At 39.7% G+C, this 18,827-nt stretch overlaps 1 protein-coding gene and 1 non-coding gene across 3 annotated transcripts in view; one reads left to right on the top strand and one right to left on the bottom strand.

Moving 5' to 3' along the window:
* The first annotated feature begins 2,021 nt into the window (after positions 1-2,021).
* LOC114672033 (small nucleolar RNA SNORD75) lies at positions 2,022-2,081 on the top strand. Its single transcript, XR_003722232.1, has one exon. It is a non-coding gene; the product is annotated as a small nucleolar RNA SNORD75 (small nucleolar RNA).
* A 1,504-nt stretch (positions 2,082-3,585) lies between these two features.
* Positions 3,586-18,827, bottom strand: part of KCNG3 (potassium voltage-gated channel modifier subfamily G member 3) — a 56,780-nt gene continuing 41,538 nt past the window's right edge. Inside the window, exon 2 of one of the 2 annotated variants that reach the window (XM_015112213.3) lies at positions 3,586-6,147. In XM_015112213.3, the coding sequence (XP_014967699.1) occupies positions 5,502-6,147 (646 nt within the window). In that variant the 3' untranslated portion in view covers positions 3,586-5,501. The remainder of the gene's footprint in view (positions 6,148-18,827) is intronic. The other variant, NM_001261485.1, reaches the window with a different exon arrangement.

Here is an 18,827-nt window from a genome sequence, read left to right as displayed (position 1 = left end):
TACAGTGCTGCATAAATAAGTACACCAAAGCACTACTTCAGATATAAATAACATAGAATCACTTACTCTTGGTAGGTAAAAGCCAAATAACATTCTCCCTTCACTTTCATGTACTAAATGTTATTATTACATTTGGTACAGTCTTGTTGATATTTTAAAAGATAAACCAAAGAATTCCCACCAAAGCTACTTAAAATGTATTTGTTTAAATTACAGCATAAATGCAGATTATCAAGTTCAATTTTCTAAGCAAATAACAGTAAACTGACAATTGAGCTTATGCTAATAGTCAAAAGCTCCAGTACTTATTGAGAATATTTGGAAGATCCAGAAAAATCTGAAAGTTTGGGCATACGTTAACCACAGAATGGGACAATATAATCATGCTTCTGGATGACATTTCACAAATTTATGGAAGGCCTCACTGCAAATGAGGCAGTAAATCATTAGTCTACTTTCAGAGGCAGAACTGATATGCCCAGGCCTCTGAGTGCAGATGGGCTCTGGAAAACCAGGAAGTGAAACACCATATGAAAAAACGCTGAACAAACAGAGAAGTAAATGGATGCAACCTTTCCTGACCAAAATGGAACTTTCCAGAACATTCCATTAAAGCTTCAACCCATGTTACTTGACATTTCTCATTTCTCAGCCTGGTTCTGAGAATGTCCTAAATAATGCAGTGACAACTATCAAATACCTGTACTTATTTGTATACATGTGGATGGGTGCACAACTATATGGTAATTTTAAAAATTCTACAGAAAACCTGAGTTCCTTATGCATTTGTCTCAAGCCCTCCTTCTTGACATCTAAGGCTTCTAAAAGCAACATATATCTCTTTTATATTTTTATCATAAAAATAAACTCTGTCGATTATATATTATTGTACATACATAATTTTTTTTTGAGAGAGAGTTTCCCTCTGTCACCCATGCTGGAGTACAGTGGATCTCAGCTCACTGGAACCTCCACCTCCCAGGTTCAAGTGATTCTCATGCCTCAACCTTCTGCGTAGCTGGGATTACATTCATGTGTCACCAAGCCTGGCTAATTTTTTGTATTTTTAGTAGAGACAGGGTTTTGCTATGTTGGCCAGGCTGGTTTTGAACTCCTGACCTCAAGTGATCCACCCACCTTGGCCTCCCAAACTGCTGGGATTACAGGCATGAGCCACCATGCCCGGCAATAATTGCTTCTTAATTCAAACTTAAAAAAAAAAAAAGAAAGAAAAGAAAGAAAGAAAAAGAAAACACATGGGGAACGCCAAAGCCCTAAAGAAAAATTTTTCTTTTTTTTTTTTTTTGAGATGGAGTTTCACTTTTGTCACCCAGGGTGGAGTACAAAGGTGCTATCTCGGCTCACTGCAACCTCTGCCTCCCTGGTTCAAGTGATTCTTCTGCCTCAGCCTCCCAAGTAGCTGGGATTACAGGCACCACGATGCCCAACTAGTTTTTGTATTTTTAGTAGAGATGGGTTTTCACCATGTTGGCCAGGCTGGTCTCGAACTCCTGACCTCAGGTGATCTACCTGCCTCAGCCTCCCAAAGTGGTGGAATTACAGGCGTGAGTCACCATGCCCGGCCGAGAAAATATTTTTAAAAGAAATCCTTCATGCATTCCGAAGTTACAAAATTCTTAAAGGAAGTATATCCAGAGTACTAAGCCAAAAGTCTGGAAATCAAGCTTCTGGGACCTAACCTGACACTAGAGTGACCATGGCTAAATTACAACCCACTGGGAGCAGAGTTCCCTGGTTGCTAACATTTGGATCGGACAAAAGGCATACAACTGGGCCAAAATAGACCAGAAGGTTTCCACAACCCCCTTAGTTCCAACTTCCTATGACCCTATAAAATGATTAGACTATGTTTGATTGAATTGTATATTGCACACCATAAGGGAATGTACATTTATGAAGAGTCAGAGGACTCGAAATAGTCTATGACACTATGCATTAAGTTTGGAGTTACACAGCTGAATAGTAATACAGGGCTAGGAGCTTTCAATGTTTTATTTTTCATTTCTATGGAAAAGAGGTGAAGTGGACAGAAGGGATGTCTGAAATTCTATCCTGAGGCTTTAATATTTCAAATATTGTTTTGCATCTTTTTGTCTATTTTCTTTAAAAAGAAAAAAAAAGAGGAAAATAAGCTGCTATTAGCAAATACCAAGCCAACAGGGAAAATTCTCCCAACACCAACATCCAAATTAACCCCATCTCCACCTCTTCCAGATCACAGGACATCTGGACAAAGGTTTAAAAAGAGAAAAATTATTTTGACTTATTGACAGCCATTGTGGAAATAACTTTTCAGAAAGTACGAACTTACAAATGGGTAGTTATAAGTAACTAAAAAACCCAAGAACAAATGCAACTGTTTCAATTAGCAACAATGACAATACAGTAATAAAAGTCTTGAATTTGTTCACTTTCTAATGTATTCCCTAATTTTGTTTTTGTAATCCTAAAAATCCCATTTTAGAGAATACAAAACAAGTTACAGATTAGATCAAGTCATGTAAATTCAGGTGTGGTAAAATCAGATTAAAGATTCAGAGATGAGGGCTTTTTTCCTCTTTGGGTATTTTAATTTAGGATAATGTCTGACTTACTGGTACCACTATAGATATTAATGAAAACATTTCTGCCACGAAGACTGAGTTATAAGAGATGTCTGTAAGTATAGCTAAGAAAGAAGTGATACTTAATGGGTTTTTTTTAAAAAGCAGCAACAGGCCAGGCACAGTGTCTCATGCCCATAATCCCAGAGCTTTGGGAGGCTGAGGTGGGTGGAATGCTTGAGGCCAGGAGTTTGAGGCCAGCCTGGGCAACATAGTGAGACCCCTATCTCCACAAAAAAAATAAAAATAAAAAAATTAACCAGCATGGTGATGCACACCTATAGTCCTAGCAACTTGGGAGGCTGGGGTGGGAGGACTGCTTAAGCCTAGGAGTTGGAGACTGCAGTGAGCTATGATCACACCAGTGCACTCCAGCCTGGTCAACCAAGCAGAACTCTGTCTCTAGAAAAAAATAAATAAATAATGATAAAAGTAGTAACACTCTGGGAAAGTTACAAGAAAATGCTGTTCCTAAAAAAAATAACATCCATGAAGACAAAACCCTAATACATATTTTTTCATTTATGAATGAACTACTCTATCACATCTCATCGTCTCCTTATAAATGGGTAGCTTAACTGCCACTAGCATTTATCCAACATGCTTCTTTATGAAAATTGGTCCTGTGGAAAGTCTGGAATCACCAACAAGAGATTTCACACTTGTTACCTAAGGGTAGTATGAAATCTGTGTGTATATTTGCATATGTACATGCCATATATATATATACACACACACACATACATATATATATATAACTATAGATGTATGCTTCTCCTTGTCTCTTCACACAGAAGTTTCTCCCCTCAAATCAGTCAACTGTTTGTGCCCGAGTCTGTAACAGACACTGTCGGGGATATAAAGGTGTATGCATGAGAGAGGATCCCAGCTCTCAAGACAGTTAAAATTTACTTGGGAAGATAGGACATATTCACATAAAGCGGTCCCAGTACCAGTAAAATTGATGGATATCATATTTTTATTAGTAATATGGAGGTGCTGTCATCTGCACATTGTTTGCATGAACCACAAAGCTTTAATCCAAATAGGTAAGAAAAAATAAATCCATGCCATTTATTTCAATTATATTAGAATACAATAAATATACAATAAATAATCGAATTTCTTTTGAGTATGTAAGAAATAGCATACCAGCAGTAGTAGGGAAGATAAGGCAAGATATTTAATGGCCAAAGTATTACATAAGCTTAGGAAAGGAAATTAAGGAAAAGAAAACAGTTTTGCTATTATTACCTCAGCATGACAATGACAAAGAAGTGTGATTTTTCCAGGCTTTTCTCAGAACCCAGAGGTGTGTGAAGATTAAACTGCTAGGCTAGGTTTCCGGAGATCCAGGTGTTAACCCTGACTCCTTCACAATTATATCCTCTCCTGCCCTGATTTTCTATCTGTAATAGTTGAGGTTTGAACTAGATGATGGCTACAATTCCTTTAATGAACACTTCTGGTAACCCTTTATTTGATAAATATATCCAGGTCCTTCATCCTACCCACCACTTCCCAATCCCTGTCTTCTCTACCCCTGACAAAATTACTGTGTACAACATTCCATTTTTTATGAATCTGTCACTAATTATTTGTGTTTATATATACACTAACTTCTTTATGGTAACTGGTTGAAAAAGCGAAATTCTAACTCCTATTGCTAAAATTTAGTTACTAAACAATCATCACTTTTACATTACCTAGTCCTAATAATCTAGCCAGATTAACATGGCGTATTAGTCAATATTCTTACAAGAAGAGTTTTGCTGTAGCTGTGATTCACAATGGTTAAAGATCAGATCAAATAATTATGTATCCATTGCTTTTACTGGCTTAAAATTGACTTAGCTACACAGCAACTAAGAGTACAGTAATATTTAATTTCTTCCTTTTATGACAATCCAGTGACAACACATAAGTATGACTTTGGTACTAAAAGGCTATATAAATATCCTTTCATCTGATAAGTCTTATTAAACCTCTAGTGTTTGGGGGAAGAGGTTAAGAGAAGAAGAGATTGTAATATTGAGTCACCTCAAATTATTCCTATTATAATTTTTATGTTGGAAGTATTCTTGTTTGGACATCTAAATATTAGGACAGTTATCACCTAGGAACAGCAATGAATTCAAATATTATCCAGTAAGATGCTAAACAACACAAGCTCTCATCAATTCTTAAATACCTTTTGAGTCATTTCAGTAAAGAGATAAATCCAAAATGGAAAAGGGAGAACATACTCAAGCTTCCATGAAGCTGCACAATAAGGTGAATAATTGGCACAAAAATAAAGCAAAGAATTGAGAAGTATGCTGGAAAAGTCTTTCAAATACTATTCTTGCTTGTATCTAGCTCTATTATACAGTTTAAATTTTGGCCAAATTTTTTAAGTATTTGTTAAACAGTTCCTGCGTGTGACATATGTTTCCAGGATACTTCTGACATTGATATGAGAAATTATAAAACATTTAGAAATGAAAATGTTACTCTCAAACAAAAAACATTATAAGTTCCAAGCTTCTGAATTCATAAGATGGAAAAACACTTGGAAAATTGTACCTTTCTGTTTTAAAATGTTCAAATAAGGTATTTTTTAAAAATGTGTAATAATTCAAGGAAATGGGAAAACAAGTCCAAATAAAACCAGGTCCTAAAAGTTTACTCTAGGAGTCATTATTCTTCCTTTGCAGTCTCAATTCTATTTACTCCATAATAAGTAAACTGTTTTATCCCTTCGGCTGGGAAGGATAATTTTTACCCTACCAAGATGATGACAATGCCACTGCAGTGCTCACCCAGCAAGAAACACATAAATATGAAGTAGCATCAGGTCTTTCTATGAAGTGTATGCAAGAATTGATTTGCAATGCATTAATTCAGGAATTCAGCAGAGAGGCTCCTACTATACCTAGCAGATCTAAACTTGAGCTCATGATAACACTGCACAAAGCTATGGTAGATAAAAGTGATAGGTAATGCCAACAGAACAATTCCACTGACAACACAAACTCCTCCAAGAATTCTTCCAGGCACTGTGATAGGATACATATCTCCATAGCCAACTGTAGTCATAGAGATAATCACCCACCAGCAGGCAGCGGGAATGCTGGTGAAGTCCTTGTTGGATGTTTCCAGGTCCAGCCCATGTTCAAGAAGCTGAGAAAGTGCACTAAAGATTGCCATGGCAACACAAATGAAGACAAGTAACATAACCATCTCTCGGTAGCAACGTTTGAGAGTCAAACCAAGTGTCTGAAGACCAATGAAGTGACGGGCAAGCTTAATCACCCAAAAAATCCTCATCATTCTAAGTACCCTCAAGGTGACTCCAGCCCTCTGGAGTTGAGAGTTCTCGCCTGTAAACACTGTCATCAACACGGAGATGTAATACGGTGTGATTGCCAGTAAATCTATGATGTTCAGGGGTCTCTTGACAAACTCACACTTGTTTTTGGAGACAATGAACCTCACGATGCACTCTGCAGTGAACCAACCTATGCAGATAGCTTCAATTATCCTGTCAAGAGAACAAAAGAAGAATTGATCATTTTATTTTTAAGCATTTTAATAGCTCTTAGATTTCTTCAGATAGTACTACACTGACATACTAATTCAGTTACTTTTCCAGAAAACATAAAGGACAATGTTACCAACATCATCAGATCACCAGGACGCACGCAACAGAACAACAAATCAATTCAGATGAAAATTAAGGCCAGGTGCAGTGGCTCACGTGTGTGATCCCAGGTCTTTGGAAGGCTGAGGTGGGTGAATCGCTTGTGCCCAAGAGTTCGAGACCAACCTGGGCACCACAGCAAAACCTCATCTCTACAAAAAAAAATACAAAAACCAGCCGGGTGTGGTGACACACAACTTGGGAGGCTGACGTGGGAGGATCACCTGAGCCTGGGAAAGTCAAGGCCAGAGTGAGCCATGACTGTGCCACTGTACTCCAGCCAGGGTGACAGAAAGAGACCCTGTCTCAAAAATTTAAAAAAAAAAAAAAAAAATTGAACTTGATAAAGTTCTTACTTCTATGCTGCAATACTATTAAAATTATTTTTTTACTTGCCACTAATACTTATAAAAAAGATCTCTCTTATTTGGTAGTTTGAAATTAACTTATCCTCAGTTGGCCACAACATGAAATTTAACTTACTCTTGTAGGACAGTGGTTCTCAGCTGTGATACCAGTTCTGAGGTGGATTGGAAGGGCATTATTCCCACAGAATGTGAACATATCTAAGTTTTTTGATGGGCTATTTCTTGGTAACTTACAGTCAATGCAAGATCATTTCCTAAAATGTGAATCTTCCTTCCCTTCCAATAGGCTTGTATGGGAGACACTGGCAGTGAGCAAGTTTATGGGGTACTGGGTGAGTGCCCTCACCAAGAACACACTAGGTCACAACCATTCTAAAAAGGCTCCCAGCAGAAACAAGGCCAAGTACTCCCACATTGGAGTAAAATGGCCACTAGGATTTTCCCAAAGACCACAACTACTTTGTCTTCCATCATCATTTTTACACAGCACATATTTTAAAAAGACTACATTTTACCTACAGCAATATTTACCAGCCTTTCTGCATTACTGCATGCACTGAAAATAACTGCATGTATACAGCACACTGAAGTTAAGGGGTAGGATTCCTTTTTTTTTTGAGACGAAGTCTCACGCTGTCGCCCAGGCTGCAGTGTAGTGACGCCATCTCAGCTCACTGCAACCTCTGCCTCCCAGGTTCAAGCAATTCTCCTGCCTCAGCCTCTCCTGGGACTACAGGCGTCTGCCACCATGGCCGGCTAATTTTTGTATTTGTAGTAAAGATGGAGTTTCACCATGTTGGCCAGGCTGGTCTCGAACTCCCTACCTAAGGTGATCCGCCCACCTCAGCCTCCCAAAGTGCCAGGATTACAGCCACGAGCCACCACACCCAGCCAATGGGTAGGATTCTTGAAGAAGCCAGCATCCTGGGAGCTCTAGACCCCCGGCCCTCAGCCCACACACCCCAAAGCTGAGAAAATCAAGTTTCAACACCTCTGGCCCTGTGAGTGGTAACTTGAAGGTAATTTTAAATTTAATTAACATTTTAAATTTTTTTATTTTTTTAATTGAGATGGAGTCTCACTCTGTCACCCAGGCTGCAGTGCAGTGGCACGATCTCGGCTCACTGCAACCTCTGCCACCTGGGTTCAAGCAATTCTTGTGCCTCAGCCTCCCAAGTAGCTAGGACTACAGACACCAACCCCAGCTAATTTTTTTATATTTTTAGTAGAGACGGGGTTTCACCATGTTGGCCAGGCTGGTCTTGGACTTCTGACCTCAAGTGATCCGCCCACCTCGGCCTCCCAAAGTGCTGGAATTACAGGCATGAGCCACTATGCCCAACCCAAAATTTTTTCAATTCTGAATTAAAAGTTATAATTATTATACCATCACTTGTTTTTCTTCACATAATTCTTTCTCACCACTAACTTAAACCCAAACATTAGAAGTACAATGGAGAGAGAAGAAACTGGAGTAAGTGGGAGGAGAGCAGGTAGGGCAACATTTTGAAAAGAAGTACTCAAAGTGCATTCCACAGAACACAAGTGGTACTTGATGTTACTCACAGAAATGAATAAATACAATTAACCATGTTTCCCTATTGTAGGGCTTTACAGGGCTGTAAAGATTAACTTTATTTATTAACTTTTATTTTCTGAATAGGTATCCACATTCACATGGTTTAAATCACATGATTTTGGCCAGGTGCAGTGGCTCACACCTGTAATCCCAGCACTTTGGGAGGCCGAGGTGGGAGGATCACAAGGTCAGGAGATCGAGACCATCCTGGCTAACATGGTGAAACCCCGTCTCTACTAAAAATACAAAAAATTAGCTGGGCGTGGTGGCGGGCGCCTGTAGTCCCAGCTACTGGGGAGGCTGAGGCAGGAGAATGGTGTGAACCCAGGAGGGGGAGCTTGCATTCAGCCGAGATTGCGCCACTGCACTCCAGTGACAGAGCGAGATTCCGTCTCAAAAAATAAATAAATTAATTAATTAATTAATCACATGATTAAAAAAGAAAAAAGAGTATAGAAAGAAAAGTCTCAGGCCAGGCATAGTGGCTCATGCTTGTAATCCCAGCACTTTGGGAGGCCGAGGTAGGAGAATTGCTTGAGCCCAGGAGTTCAAGACCAGCCTGGGAAACATAGTGAGGCCTCCTCTCTACAAAAAAATGAGGCAGGAGGATTGCTTGAGCCCAGGAGGTTGAGGCTGCAGTGAGTCATGACCACACCACTGCACTCCCACCTGTGTGACAGACAGCACACCTTCCTCAAAAAAAAAAAAAAAAAAAAAGGAAGGGGAAGGGAAAAGTCTCACGTCTCACCCTATTTCAGCCACCCAGTTCCCCGCCCTGGAGTCAACAAATATCATCACTTTCTTATGCATCTTTTCAGAGCTATTTGATGTATGTACAAACAAACAAAATTTTTTACTTATGTGTGTATATGTATGTATATACATGTATAGATATACAGATACATATATATACACATATATATGTATGTATCTCCTCTTACACAAATAGTAGCATGTTACACTAATTGTCCCGCCTCGTTTTGTTAATATATCATGGAGATCATTCCAAATCAATAAATAGAGAGCTCCCTCATTTCTTAAACATGGTGACACAGTGTTACACTGAATGTACTGTGATTTATTTAACCAGTCCACCAGATGAACATTAACAATGATGCAATAAATATTCTTTTTTTTTTTTTTTTTTTTTTGAAACAGGGTCTTATTCCTGTCAACCATGCTGGAGTTCAGGGGCACCATCACAGCTCACTGCAGCCTCGAACGCCTAGGCTCAAGTGATCTTCCCACCTCAGCCTCCCAAGTAGCTGGGACTAAGGCACGTACCACCACACCTGGCTAATTTACTTTTTATTTTATTTTATTTTATTTTTTACTTTTTGTAAAGATGGGGTCTTGCTATGTTGCCTGGAATGGTCTTGAACTCCTGGGCTCAAGCGATCTGCCCACCTTGGCCTTCCAAAGCACTGGAATTACAGGCATAAGCCCAGCCAATGCAATGAATACTTTTATTTGTATATCATTTTATTTGTATATCATGTATATCAACAGCAGATATATAAATCTGAGACTTGAAATTACTGGATCAAAGAAGACACATATGTGTTTGTAATCTTGATAGATCTTGCCAAGCTACCCCTACAGAGGTTGTACTAAATTACCCACCCACAGGCAATGCATAGGAGTGTCTATTCCCCATGGCCTCACTAATGTAAAGATTGTTGAACTTGGAGGTCTCTGCCACTCTGAGAGATGAAAAGTGCTAACTTATTTTGAGGGATGTTGAGCATCTTGGCACATGTTTAAGGGCCTGCTCTGTGACCTGTCTGTATCCTTTGCTCACAAAGGCTTTAATCTGCTTAGAAACAGTAGGAATATCCTTAAGAGTATCAGGCCAGGACTACTGTTCCTTGAAATACCAGTTTTGGAAAATGATTCCAGAGCCTTTGCCTATAAATTTCTTGGTAACAGGGTTTGATAAACTATAGCCTGGGGTCTAAATCCTGCCCGCTTCCTACTTTTTTTTTTTTTTTTTTTTGGTATGGCACGCAACCTAAGAATGGTTCCTAATTTTTTTCCCCCACTGGTTTGAAATGGTGGTTTTTATCATACATTAAATTACCAATCATACCTAAGTAAAATTCTGGATTTTCCACTTTCCAGAGTGGAAAGTTTAGAACTTCACTCAGGTATATCTGATCAATCCATTCTATCTTATACTATGCTACTGTCAATTTTCATTACAGTTGACCCCTGAATAACATGGGTTTGATCACAAGGATCCACTTATAGGCAGTTTTTCAACTAAATGTGACCAAAAATACAGTATTCGCAGGAAGTAAAACACGCTTATACAGACGGCCAATTTTTCATATACTTGGGTTTCCCACGGCCCACTGAGGGACTTGAGTATGTACAGATTTTGGTATATGTGGGGGGTCCTGGAACCAACATCCTATGTGTACCGAGAAATGAGTGTACTTTGTTTTGATATCCAGTTGAATGTATCCACTTGTGTTCTTCCTTTTCAAGATTGTCCTGGTTATTCATAAGCACTTGCTCCTCCAACATGAATTTTATTTTTTCATATTTTTTAATGATTGGGGGAAGAAAAGAAATCTAAAAAATAACATTTTTTATGACGTGTACAAATTATATAAAATTTGAATTTCAGTGGCCATAAATAAAGTTTGATTGGAACACAGCCATGCTCACTCATTTACACACTATCGATGGCAGTTTTCACGGCAAAGTTGAGTAGTCATGACAGAGACCATATAGCTCTGCAAAACCTAAAGTACTTACTATCATTGGAAAAAAAAAAAAAAGTCTGCTATTGTGTTAAGCCACTGAGATTTTTTTTTTTTTTTTTTTTTTTTTTTTTTTTTTTTTGAGACAGGGTCTTACTGTCGCCCAGGCTGGAGCACAGTGGTGTGATGTCGGCTCACTGCAACCTCCACCTCCTGGACTCAAGCAATTCTCCTGCCTCAGCTTTCCAAGTAGCTGGGATTACAGGTGCGCACCACCACACCTGGCTAAGTTTTGTATTTTTAGGACAGATGACGTTTCATCATGTTGGCCAGGCTGGTCTTGAACCCCCGGCCTCAACTTATCCACCTGCCTTGGCCTCCCAAAGTGCTGGAATTAAAGGCCTGAGTCACCGCACCCAGTCTGGGATTTCTCAATTGGTTGCTATCCTAGGTAGTAAACTGGTAAATATAGTAGGTAGTAGTAAGATGTGCACTTAAAAGGGATTGCAGGAGCACACAGCAGTGATAATAATAGTTTCCTTAGATTGGCTTGTGGGTAAGATGTACCAGTTCTCCAGCTAACATACTCTGTCTCTTCTCTAGCCAGACACAAGCAAGGGCACTGGGCTTGACGTCAAAGGCTCTGTGCTCTTTCCGTTCTGAAGGACAAGCCTCACCATCAAGAGGCAGATTTATACAGATCTTCTAAGGACCTTCTCAGTTCTAAAATCCTAAGATTCTATTAATTTCAGAAGAGTAAAAATGTCAATTGTGCCAAAAATATCAGAACATTTTCTGTCTAATTATTTCCAGCAGCAGCCAAAGTTGTTAAGACTAAGAAGGAGGAAATCCAAATGGTGTGGAATAATCACTCAGTAAGGGAATTTGAAAGAAGTAAGCTCGTCTGTAACGAGGTCCTCAGGGTTCTGCCTGCCCACACCCTAGGTCAGATGCAGTTTATTCAGAATTCCACACCAAAGGGATGAATCAGTGAGAAACCCCAGGCATCACTTTCACCTTCAATTACACCAAGGCAGTCTGTAGCAACAAACACCACCAAGCCTGCCAAAACTCCTCATGTTTCCAAATGGCACTCTCACCAATGCCACCACTGACAACTGCTGAAAAACTGAGTACTGTTCACTGAACACAAGAGCAAACAACTGGGTACTCCCGGAGGTTACTTCTGTAAAATTAAACAGGAAAAAAAAAACTAAAGATACTGAGACATCACATTCCTTTGAAGCCCATTCTGATTTCTTCTGAGGTTCAAACATCTAGATGTTCATGAATGTATGCCTAATAAAAATATTCACCACTGACTGATGCCTTTCAGTTGAGCACTATGCCACTATGCCAAATACTTTACAGATATCATCTCGTCTGATCCCTTTCAAGAAGTCTATGAAATAGGCATTTCCCCTAGTACCTACACTTTACAGATGACAGTGTTGAGACTGAAAGGTTAAGCACTTTTCCAAGGTCACACAACTAAGAAGCTGCAATTACACAGGTAACGAAACCCCCATCTATAAGGTTTTAAAGCTACAAGGAGCATTTGGAAATGCAAATGATTTTATGACAATGTCCATTGTTAAGATTAAATGGGACCTGGCACAGTGGTTCACACCTGTAATCCCAGCACTTTGGGAGGCCAAGGTGGGCGGATCACTTGAGGTCAGAAGTTCCAGACCAGCCTGGCCAACATGGTGAAACACTGTCTCTACCAAAAATACAAAAATTAGCTGGGCGTGGTGGTGGACGCCTGTAATCCCAGCTACTCGGGAGACTGAGGCAGGTGAATTGCTTGAACCTAGAAGGCAGAGGTCACAGTGAGCTGAGATAGTACAGCTGCACTCCAATCTGGGTGACAGAGCAAGACTCCAACTCAAAAAAACAAAACAAAACAAAACAAAAAAAAAGATTAAATGATATTATATGTCAATCATTTGGTCTCCAGGGTTTACATTAGAACCGAATTTTTTTTGTGTATGCCAGAGGCAGTGACACACACCTGTAATCTCAGCACTTTGGGAGGCTGAAGTGGGAGGACTGCTTGAGCCCAGGAGTTTAAGACCAGCCTGGACAACAAAGCAAGACCCCGTCTCTACTACAAATAATGTTTTAAAATTAGCAGGGGGCCAGGCACAGTGGCTCATGCCTGTAATCCCAGCACTTTGGGAGGCTGAGGCAGGTGGATCACTTGATCAGGAGTTCGAGAGCAGCCTGGCCAACATGGTAAAACCCCATCTCTACTAAAAATATAAAAAATTAGCTGGGCGTGGTGGTGCACGCCTCTAATCCCAGCTACTCAGGAGGCTGAAATAGGAGTATCTGCTTGAACCCAGGAGGTGGAAGTTGCAGTGAGCTGAGTCCGTGCCACTGCACTCCAACCTGGACGACAGAGCAAGACTTTGCCTCAAAATTAATTAATTAATTAATTAAAATTAGCAGGGAGTGGTGGTGTGTGCCTGTAGTCCTAGCTACTTGGGAAGCTGAGGTGGGAGGATCCCCTGAGCCCAGGAGGTCAAGGCTGTATTAAGCCATGATCTTGCCACTACACTCCAGCCTGGGCAACAGAGTGAGACCCTACCTCAAAAACAACAACAACAACAACAGAGATACAATCAAGAGTGAAAGGGCAACCTATAGAATGGGAGAAGATATTTGCAAGTCATGTGTCTGATTAAGAGTTAACGTACAGGATATACAAAGAATTCCTGCAACTCAGTAACAACAAAAAAAATCAACCCAATTAAAAAATGGGCAAAGGATTTTTTAGATTAATTTTTTAAATTTTCATGGGTACATAGTAGGTGTATATATTTATGGGTTACATGAAATATCTTGATACAGGCATGCAATGCATAATAATCACATCAGGGTAAATAGGGTGGTGAAAAATATATATATATATATTATATATAAAATATATATAATATATAAAAATATATATATATATTTTTTTAAGAGACAGAATTTTGCTCTGTCACCCATGCTAGCGCATAGTGGTGCAGTCATAGCTCCCTGCAGCCTCAAATTCACCTCCGGCATTTATCCTTTGTGTTACAAACAATCCAGTTATACTTTCTTAGTTATTTTGAAACATAAGATTAAATTATTTTTTACTACAGTCACCCTGTCATGCTAGCAAATACCAGGTCTTACTCATTCTTTCTAACTATTTTTTTATAACCATTAACAATACCCACTTCCCCACCACCACTGCTACCCGTCTAAGCCTCTGGTAACCATCCTTCTACTCTCTACATTCATGAGTTCAATTGTTTTCATTTTTAGCTCCCACAAATAAGTGAGAACACAAGAAGTTTGTCTTTCTGTGCCTGATTTATTTCACTTAACAAAATGACCTCCAGTTCCATCCATATTGTTGCACATGGCAGGACCTCATTCTTTTTTATGGCTGCATAGTACTCCATTGTGTATATGTACCACATTTTCTTTATACATTCATCTGGGGGTGGGTGGGTGGGTGTGTGTGTGTGTGTGTGTGTGTGTGTGTGTTTTGTTTTGAGATGGGGTCTTGCTCTGTCATCCAGGCTGGAGTGCAGTGGTATGATCAAGACTCGCTGCAACCTGCGCCTCCAGGGTTCAAGTGATTCTCTTGCCTCAGCCTCCTGAGTAGCTGGGACTACAGGTGCATGCCACCATGCCTGGTTAATTTTTGTATTTTTAGTAGAGATGGGATTTCCCCATGTTGGCCAAGCTGGTCTCGAACTCCTGACCTCAAGCGATCTGCCTGCCTCACCCTCCCAAAATGCTGGGATTACAGGCATGGGCCACCGTGCCCAGCCGCATTCATTTGTTGATGGCACTTAGGTTGCTTCCAAATCTTGGCTAACATGAATAGTGCTGCAACAAACATGGGAGTGCACGCATCTTTCTGATATGCTGATTTCCTTTCTGTTGGGTAAACACCCACTCAACAGTGGGATTGCTGGATCATATGGTAGCTCTATTTTCAGTTTTTTAAGGAACCTCCAAACTGTTCTCCATAGTGGTTGTACTAATTTACATTTCCACTAACAGTATACGAGGGATCCCTTTTCTCCACATCCTCGCCAGCATTTGTTATTGTCTGTCTTTTGGATGAAAGCCATTTTAACTAGAGTAAGATGATATTTCATTGTAGTTTTGATTTGCACTTCTCTGATGATCAATGATGCTGAGCACCTCTTCCATATACCTGTTTGCCATTTGTATGCCTTCTTTTGAGAAATATCTATTCAGATTTTTTGCCCATTTTTAAATCAATTTATTAGATATTTTTCCTATAGAGTTGTCTGAGCTCCTTATATGTTCTTGTTTTTAATCCCTTGTCAGATGGGTAGTTTGCAAATATTTTCTCCCATTCTGTGGGTTGTATCTTCACTTTGTTGATTCTTTCCTTTGCTGTGAAGAAGCTTCTTAATTAGGTATGATCCCATTTGTTCACTTTTGCTTTGGTTGCCTATGTTGGTGGGATATTGCTCAAGAAATCTTTGCCTACTCCAATGTCCCGGAGATTTTCCCCAATGTTTTTGTGTAGTAGTTTCATAGTTTGAGGTCTTAGATTTATGTCATTAATCCAGTTTGATTTGTTTTTTTTATATAGTGAGATAAAGGGTCTAGTTTCTTTTGCATATGGATGTCCAGTTTTCCCAGCACCATTTATTTAAGAGACTGTCCTGGACAAAGGATTTGATATTCTCAAAAGTTAATAAGGCTGATGAGCATATGAAAAGATGCTCAACATTATTAATCATCAGAGAAATGCAAATCAGAACCACAATGAGGTATCACCTTATACCTACAGGATGACTATTATACAAAAAAAAAAAAAAAAAAATCACACCAGAAAAGCACGAGTGTCTACAGCACTGTTGGTAGGATTGTAAAAGGGTGCATCCACTATGCAAAACAGTATGGAGGTTCCTCAAAAAATTAAAAATAGAAATATCACATGCTGCAGTAATCACTCTTCTGGGTACATATCCAAAACAACTGAAAGCAGGGTGTTAAAGAAATATTTGCACACCCACGTTCACAAATACAAAGGAAGCATTACTGACAATAGTTAAGATGTGGAAGCAATCTAAATGTCCACTGACAAAAGAATAAAGAAAATTGGAATATAGCTGGGCGTGGTGGCTCATTTCCCAGCACTTCGGGAGGCTGAGGTGGGTGGATCACCTGAGGTCACGGAGTTCAAGACCAGCCTGGACAACATGGCAAAACCCCATCTCTACTAAAAATATATATATATAAAATACATACAGAATTCGCTGGGCATGGTGGCATGCACTTGTAATTCCAGCTACTTGGGAGGCTGAGGCAAGAGAATTGCTTGAATAGGGAGGCAGAGGTTGCAGTGAGCCAACATTGCACCCCTGCACTCCAGGCCTGGGTGACAGAGCAAAACTCTGTCACACACACACACACAAAAACAACACAGAAATATATATATACAGTGGAATATTATTCAGCCTTAAAAAGAGAGAAAATTGGCTGGGTGCGGTGGCTCACACCTGTAATCCCAGCACTTTGGGAGGCCAAGGCGGGTGGATCATGAGGTCAGGAGATCGAGATCATCCTGGTTAACAATGGGGAAACCCCGTCTCTACTAAAAATACAAAAAAAAAAAAAAAAAGTAGCCGGGTGTGGTGGCGGGCGGCTGTAGTCCCAGGTACTTGGGAGGCTGAGGCAGGAGAATGGCGTCAACCCAGGAGGCAGAGCTTGCAGTGAGCAGAGATCGCACCACTGCATTCCAGCCTGGGCGACAGAGCGACAACTCCAACTCAAAAAAAAAAAAAAAGAAAGAAAATCAATCTGGGTGCGGTGGCTCATGCCTGTAATCCTAGCACTTTGGGAGGCTGAGGTGGGCAGATCACCTGAGGTAAGGAGTTCGAGACCAGTCTGGCCAACATGGCGAAACCTCGTCTCTACTAAAAGTACAAAAATTAGCCAGGTGTGGTGGTGGGTGTCTATAATCCAAGCTACTCGGGAGGCTGAGGCAGGAGAATTACTTGAACTGGGGAGGCAGAGGTTGCAGTGAGCCGAAATCGTGCCATTGTACTCCAGCCTGGACGAAAGAGCAAGACTCCATCTCAAAAAAAACCAAAAAAACAAAAAAAAGGAAATCCTGTTACATGGATGAACCTTGAAGACATTACGTTAAGTGAAATACGCCAGTCACAAAAAGACAAATACTATGTGATTCCACTTATATGAGGTATCTAAAGTACTCAAATTCACAGAAACGGAAAGTAAGATGGTAGTTACAGGCAGTTGGAAAAAGGTAAAAGAGAAGAGTGGTTTGATGGGTACAAAGCTTCAGATTTGCAAGATGAAAAAGCTCTGAAGATCTGTTTCATAACAATATGAATATATTATACTTAACACCACTAAACGGTATACTTAAAAATGGTTAAGATGGCAAATTTTATATTATGTGTATTTTACTACAATTTTAAAGAGCAAACATATGAGCAGTGGTGGAATTCAAATCTATGCCCCCAAGGAGGCTAAAGCCTTAATACACAACGTTTTTATTTTTTATGTTCTTTATATTTTGTAGAGCTGAGGTCTCGCTATGTTGCTCAGGCTGGTCTTAAACTCCTGGCCTCCCAAAGTGCTAGAGGCTACACACGTGAGCCACCACACCCAGCAAGTTAGACTGCTCAGCCACACCACCCATGGGGTCAATGGAAAAACAAAAACAAAGACAGTGCTTTGACATTAATTAATTTTTGACTTACATTCTGCTTAACCTCAGAAGAATTAAAGGAGACTGTTCCTGTCATTAATACCAAACAGAACCTGATTAAAATTTAATATTACAAGGACAACTATGAAAATTAATACACAAAACAGTTGTGGCTGGCCCCAATGGTTCATGTCTGTAATCCTAACATTTTGGGAGGCCAAGGCAGGAGAATTGCTTGAGCCCAGGAGATCTTGGAATATGGTGAGATCTCACAATATAGTCAGATCTCATCTCTACTAAAAATTTTCAAAAAATTAGCCAGCGTGGGGCATGTGCCTGTAGTCCAGTTACTTGGGAGGCTGAGGTGGGAGGATCACTTGGGCCCAGCAGCTTGAGACTGCAGTGAGCTATGACTGTACCATTATAATCCAGACTAGGCAACAGACCAAAATCCTGTCTCTTGAAAAAAACAAAAATAAAAAAATTATATGTGTGTATATATATGTACATGCACAGCTGAAAGCTGAGTCTGAATAGCTGACTGGAAAAAGCTAAATGAATTACACAAGCAATAGGCCAACACAGAAAACCACCTAAAGTAATACACGTGTATTTATTATATACCTATATTATGTGCATATATAATTATAATACATTTAAAATAATATATAGTATATTTTAAATACAGTACAATATCACAATGTGTAAGGATATAAAATAAGGAAATGTTATATGAATCCAAACCCCAATAATTTTGTTACTTATTAATTATATTTACACTGGAATAGAATTTTAAGATAAAACTTAACAGTTTTGGCAGGGAAAAAATGAAATGTATTTATAACTTCTTTGAAGCCATAAATATTGACACATCAGTATAAGATGAAAGGCATAGACTGCAATCACTTTTTAAGTCCTCCAAAAATAATACGGCCCAGTGCTGTGGCTCACACCTGTTAAGCCCAGCACTTTAGGAGGCCAAGGCAGGAGGATCACTTGAGCTTAGTAGTTCGAGATCAGTCTGGGCAACATGTCAAAACCCTATCTCTACAAAAAATACAAAAATTAGCCAGGCATGATGGTGCGTGCCTGCAGTCCCAGTTACTTGGGAGGCTGAGGAGGCGCACCTGAGCCCAGGGCTGCAGTGAGCCATGATCGCA

This window comes from Macaca mulatta, chromosome 13 (assembly GCF_049350105.2).
Source record: "Macaca mulatta isolate MMU2019108-1 chromosome 13, T2T-MMU8v2.0, whole genome shotgun sequence".
Classification (NCBI taxonomy): Eukaryota; Metazoa; Chordata; class Mammalia; order Primates; family Cercopithecidae; genus Macaca; species Macaca mulatta.
This window is presented reverse-complemented; position numbering and strand designations above follow the sequence as displayed.